This window comes from Camarhynchus parvulus, chromosome 6 (assembly GCF_901933205.1).
Source record: "Camarhynchus parvulus chromosome 6, STF_HiC, whole genome shotgun sequence".
Classification (NCBI taxonomy): Eukaryota; Metazoa; Chordata; class Aves; order Passeriformes; family Thraupidae; genus Camarhynchus; species Camarhynchus parvulus.
Genome location: NC_044576.1, coordinates 32,415,201 through 32,421,734, shown reverse-complemented (window position 1 = coordinate 32,421,734; position 6,534 = coordinate 32,415,201). Strand labels below are relative to the sequence as shown.

The 6,534-nt window shown below is 41.9% G+C and overlaps 1 protein-coding gene across 1 annotated transcript; it reads left to right on the top strand.

The window, feature by feature from the left end:
- Positions 1 to 1,727: 1,727 nt before the first annotated feature.
- TEX36 (testis expressed 36) lies at positions 1,728 to 5,311 on the top strand. The gene is made up of 3 exons (XM_030951681.1): positions 1,728 to 1,782; positions 3,445 to 3,525; positions 4,856 to 5,311. The coding sequence occupies exons 1-3, from the start codon at positions 1,753 to 1,755 to the stop codon at positions 5,126 to 5,128; spliced, it is 384 nt and encodes a 127-aa protein (XP_030807541.1). The 5' UTR covers positions 1,728 to 1,752; the 3' UTR covers positions 5,129 to 5,311.
- The last annotated feature ends 1,223 nt before the right edge of the window (positions 5,312 to 6,534 follow it).

Here is a 6,534-nt window from a genome sequence, read left to right as displayed (position 1 = left end):
GAATCACAGAATGGTTTGGGTTGGAAGGGAACTTAAAAATCATCCAGTTCTACCCCAGCCATGGGCTGCAGCTTCTGTGGGCACCCTGTGCCAGGACCTCCTCACCCTCCCAGGGAACAATTCCTTCCTAATATCCAATCTAAACCTAGTCTCTGTTAGTTTGAAGACAAAAAGAACACAAGTGTCATCTTCCTTCCAGTCTGTCAAGGCCGAGGAGGCAAAGTCTTGGTTTGTGCTACAGTGGCCAAGTGTGCTGCAGTTAAATAGTTGGGATGTTTCCAAGCCAGGGCTTAAACTAAAAAAAAAATCCTTAGGACGCAGCCAGGTTTTCTGTAAATATTGGGCGTGTGTTCAATTAAGACGTGTGTATGTGGAAAGCCATTTTCAAAAGAGCAGGAAGTTACATCTTAAAAATTCTTTCTCTAACATCCTTTGGGTTTTCCTCAAAACCAGCTCTCCTTTCCCCACCCATCCCTATTCAGGCTGTAAAGTGTCACTGAAGCGATTGTGCAGAACTGATTTGTTTCCCACATTCAATCCTCCCAGAAGCTGTTATTTCCCTCTCCCCTGCAGCACAGGAGCAGCAGCAGCGCTGCTCTCGGTTGTGTGGATCTCCGGGAGGGCTCTGAGGTCACAGGGGAGGACGTTCCACAGCGCGGCCGCCCCTGAGCGCGTCTCCAGGGAACCGCGGTGGCGCTGGCAGAGTGACCGCAGTGGCAGTGACATCGAGCCATGGCTAAGGACGGGTCAGAGCACAGCGGGGGGCACAGTAGCGACTGGGTAAGGGCCGAGCAGGGGCCCCCGTGTCCCCCACAGGGCTTCTTGATCCTTAAACTCTCAGAAAAAGCACCGTGCTAAGGGTGACGTTGTCCTTGAGTCAGGAATGAGTCTTCCCATTCCTGAGGTTTACGAGGAGAGTGTCCTACGTATTGAGTGCGCTAAAGTTCTGGCTTATTACCCAACCCTGGCTGGATTTTTCATTCCCCCCCACACATACAGAAAAAGTTTTCCAGCAATGCTTGAGGTCTCTTATTTGATAGTTAGCCCTGGTTGATTTTCCTTCTCTTCTGGAGAGCTCCAGCCAAGGTTTGCCTCGGTTCTCATCTCCAGGGAGAACACTGTGATCCCATCAGAAACGCTGGGCTGGGGCATCTTGGCATCCCAGGGCACTGTGACACTGCTGGCACAGGCTGCGGCTGCTCCTCACTTTCTGAGCCCTTTGGCCTGATGTTGGGTTGAGCTGTTCCCAAAAGTTTTGTGCTTTCAAACTTGTGCTACAGCAGGAGTAGCACGGGGGGAGGGGGGTTAGAAGGTCGTTGTTTTCCTTGGTGGTTGTTGCTGTGTAAACTGTTTTCAGAAAGTTCCTGGACATCCTTGTCTTGTTCCTAAAATTCTTGTCTGGTTGTTTTATGTACGTTTGAACGTCTTTTTGGTAGGGTTTGTGTTGTGTGGGAGGCTCCTCATTTTTCCAGGCGCCACTAGGTGCTGCTGCAATCCAAGTAATAAAAAATAAACGGGGAAATACCATTTTGCCCACATTTCTGATCAGATTTATTTGTTATTTGGGTTTTGTTGGTTTTGTTTTTTGTTTGTTTTTTTAAATTCAGTTGGCTTTTATTTTAAAGGCTCATAATCTTCATTATTTTGTAGTTCACTCACGATGGACTGGAGCTGGGCGAGCTGGAATCAGTAACAAGCGCTTCACTAAAGCATGTCCTGAACTCCGTAGCCGCTGTGGGCCAGGAACACAGAATGCCGCTGCAATACAGAGCTCGGGTGCAGGTGAGTTCCTGTGCAGCACAGCCGATTTTCGGAGCTCTTTTGCAAGCTGTCACTCGCTAAGTTGTGAGTAAAAGCAGCACTCGGGGTCGTTAGCGGAGCAGTCACAGCGGGCTGGCAGACTTTGTGCCTCGGGGGATGGAGTGATTGCTGCCTGTGCTGCGGAAGAAACATATTTCCCTGTTACTCACTCATAATTTTAGTTGCTCCAAGTCCTGCTGTATTACTGCTGATTTTCTCTTTTATTATTGAGACACCGAATACATTATGATCAATCTCAGCCCACAGTCTGTGTGTAAAGCCCTGTAAGAAGTTTTAATGGAAATTTGATCAGCTGTTTGGCAGTGAATGTTGGAAATTCAGTATATTCACACAAAGGAGTGTTCTTTTTGATCATTAAAAAGTTAGAAGCTCCTCATTTCAAAGATTTTTAAGGCTTGATTAAAAATGGCATTTGTGAAGAATTTTGTGATGAAAGGAAATAGACTATTTTTAAAAATCACAAGTATTTAAAAAGTTGCAGTGTTGTAAGCACCTTTTCATGTCCTTATTTTATCATCACACTGAGCTTTGCTTTCCCCACCTGCTTTGGGCACAGAACATTTTCTACTTTCATTTTCTATAAGCACAGCAATTACAGTGGGTTCATTTCACTGGTTTTGCTATAGTGAAGGGCAGAAATGAAGGGCTTGGAAGGAATATTTAAAAGGGAAGCTTGGGACTATGAAAAGGAGATTATACTGTAACATGAGTATACACTGTGTTAATATTACATCCACCTTTCTATGGAACATCTGGCCTTAGCCACTGCCTGAAAAGGGTAGGTTTTATCAACTGGTAAATATACCTAAAAAAAGGAAGAGAATCTGCCTAATAAACCAATTGTCCTGAGATCTGACCATGGAGCTGACCCCGTGCAGACAAATTTTGTGTCTGGTGAATCTTCTTATTGAATCAGGCCTCAAGTCACATTGATCCTTAGAACTCATTCAGGTTCCCCTATTCTTGAAACACTTCTTTCAGACTGTGTTACATTAAAATTTCCTTTTCTGTTTGGAGTGGAATATCACAGTGGGGATATTGCATTGATAGCATTTAAAAAGTCAGATATGTAAAATAGCACTTAATGCAGTTGTCTTTTTTTTCTTCTGAAACTCTGGTTTCATTTAGAGACTGGATGAACATCATGTTAAAGAATGAGATTATAAATTAGTTAAGCAATTAATACCTCTTCAGCTTCCCCTGCAACAAGCAGTGTCCCTGACATTCAGTTCATAAATCACAGACTAATTCAGTTTTGAGGTCCCTTTTGTAGTTTATTTTAATTAGCTCTAGGCCTACTACTAAATCAAGCAAGGCAATCCTGACATATATCTAGCATTTTGCTGCTTTGCAGACAGAATGTATAATTTCTTATTTGAAAATTTGCACTTTTATATTAATCATGTATATATTCAGCAAATCCTCCTGGTCATTTTATTAAAAAAGAATTAAAAGTCCACATTACCTCTATAAAATCATCTGCAGGTGAATATTTAACATAAGAATATTACTTCTGTGCTAGAACAAAGGCAGCTGTAATCTCACAATATAAGAACAAAGACTAATAGACTCCAAACAGAGTTTAAAATTCTTTTTCTTTTTTGCTATAATTTTTTTTTGCAGAAAGCAGGAAACAACAATTTCCCATTCTCTTCTCATGACAACAGACATGACATATGCAATGCAGTCGAGTATTTTGACCTGGTAAGTACCCAGCACTGAGGCAAATCAGGCAACTTCAGATCTATTGGTCTGCCAGAGATTAAACACAGCATCTTTTCTGTCCCCTGCAAAAAAAAAAAAAAAAAAAAAAAAAAGGAAAACTAGATGCTAAAAAAGAGAGAAAATAGATGCTAAAATTGTGAGAAGAGAAAAATGCAAATAGCAGCCCTCTACTTTTTATTAGTAGAGGGCTGGAACATCTCTGGGACTGTCACAGATGTGCAGCAGCACATACAGTCATTGAGAATGGTAGGATTCAAAGGGAAGCAAAAAGCCGTGATTTGGGGCTCTGACATTTTCTAATATTCCTGTTTTGGTTTTGTACCCAGTTGAACGTCCTATTAGTCTGCTCTAAGTGATTTGCCTTGCAAAGAATTTTTTTAGATATCTCAGCAACTTCTAATTTGCGGTCCCAAATATTTTGTTCAGACTCATCTTTATCATAAATTTAAACAAAATCCATAGGATACCCACAATATATCTCAAGAATGCATTTTTTGAATTCTTTACAATACACCTGTTTAAATGTATGCTGCAGAAGCCACAATTTCGACTAGAATTAAATTTTTGGGGGGCTTTTCTTTGTGGGCAACACTTCCATTCCCCTTACATTGTTGGTATTATTCCAGGCACCAAAAGAAATAGTGCAGTTCACAGGATAATGAGTAAAGGAGGAGGCAGTGAATTGTGATATAGGGAGTTTGTCTGATTTTGGGCTCTGTCAGGCCTAGACTTTTTGGAATTCATTATTCACTGAGTAACCTCAATTTCTGTGCACTTTGGGCAGTGTCTCATTGTTTTAGAGATACTGATCAACCGTAATTCCAGCTAAATTTCCTGTGAGCTGTGGAGTGTGAAAATCAAGCTCTGTCTCTCTGTGTTTGGACACACAAGGGATAGCACTGAAGATTCAGATTTCATGGTCTGTCTCAATTTCTTTATTGCAGTCCAAACCTAGAATTATTAACCTATTTCTTTGGGTGCCTCTGAAGATTAATTTAGCTGAGTGTAGCTAAATAGCCTTGAGTAGCTGGTGTGCTACAGAAATGCAATGTAAAAGTGGTTTATTAGCTCTGAGAGGTGGAAGGTCAGCAGATTTCCCATTATATATGCAACCAAAAATGTTCATACAGGCGAGTCTGACAATATTATTTTTAACTTGCTAAAGGTCGACCATGAGTTTTTGCAATCACTGTGGTAACAGCTTCGTTCACTTCCCAGTGGGGTAGTGACTGTTACAAGATTCATCTGTGAAGCTGTGACTGGAAGTCATATGGTTGCATGAATTTTAGTTTCCTTTTTTTCCCCGTAGGGCATGGGCGTGAGGAAGTTGGATCCAGAGAAGCAGAGACAGAACTCCCATAACTTCTTCGAGTGGTCTCGCGCGCCGGGCCGGAGCAGCCGCGAGGGCTTCGTCACCGTGTACCAGAGCACGTTTGTGTCGGGTCAGAGCCCTGGAGAGGAGGAGCAGTCTCACAGGCGCTACCCCAAACACCACTGCCAGAGCCACAGCGACCACAAAGAAAGCTCCAGCAAACCTCCTACTGAGGATGAGAAAGCCCTGAAGCCATCCAAGACATCTTAATCAGCAGAACATCTCTAGAACACCCACCAAGCAAATGTGAGCTGTTCACTACTCAAAACAACGGTGGAGAAATAAACATTTGAGTGAAGTGCACGTGGCAGTACCTTGAGAGTTCATTACCTTACATTACCCTGAAAACAGACATTCCTAGAAAACCTTTAAAGAAGAGGAGCATTATAAGGAAAACCAAGATTGTGCATATTTTTAGACATACATCTGCTAGGAGAACACAGATAGGGATTGTGCTTGTGTTACCTGATACTGGTTGACCCTCATCTTGATACAAAAGCTCCTTCAGCTTTTGAATCAATGTCAGGGCTGTACCTCAGGCAGCTGACCGCACCTGTACTGACACAGGAACATAATGGACCTGGATCCTTGAGGGATTACCCAGCAGGGAGCCAAACCCCTGTGTGTTCAGGCAAGAGAGAAACATTTCGGAAAGGTTTCACGGCTGAGAAGGCAAGTGACCAGCCATTAGAGAAAGGAGATAAAAAAGAAGCTGTGCATTAGATTGCTGTGCAAGATAAGTGTCCTGTTTGGTTATAGCACAGCAGTTGTAGAAGTGAAAAAAGAAGGAGTGTTGTGAACAACATTTGTGCACTCAAAAATTTCATTCATTGCTGTAAGGGGGAAAAAAACTTGAGCTGAGGTGAAAGGCTGCATGGAGTTTGAGTTTGGGGTGGACCGGATCTTAAAAATTGATTTTATAGTTACATGTCCCCAAGGAAGATAATTCAAACCCAATCCTCCAAGCACTCTGCTCCCAGAATGTTCACTGATGTTAGGATGTGGCAGGCAGTTGAATCACACCTAGAGTCAGACCTCCAGATGATGTGTTTTCCTCTTCTGGATCATTTCCATTAATATCAATAAAATAATAAGCTAAGCTATGTGTCTTAAAATATCCTACAAATAAGCTTGTTGCTATGCAAAATAATGTTGACTAAAAAAATCAATCGTAAGGTTATGAGATAATTTCTTTTTTTACAGGATAAATCGAAAAATAAACCCTTGACCCCTAGAATTCCCTGCATTGTAAGAGCTGCCTTGAACATGAGCTCAGTTAAAAAATGACATTTCTGCCTTCCAGTGAACAGATGCATTTTTTGCTATCAGCATGCAGTGGCTGCAGGCCTTTTTGTGTGCCATCAAAATGGATGGGATTAGATTCCCCAAACGTGTAGCATGTTTATTAGCACATGTTGAAATAATAAACTCATTTTTTTAATGGAGTTCCCCCTGTTAGTGTTCTTGGGGTGCTACACAATACATCAAAATCCAAAACATCAATGAACAATGTAAAACCAAATAAAAAGCCAAGTAACATAGTGCTATTAAAAAGAATCGCATTTTCTCAAAGTAAAGACAGCCTGCCTGACAGCTTCAGAGTCAGAATTTCCAGA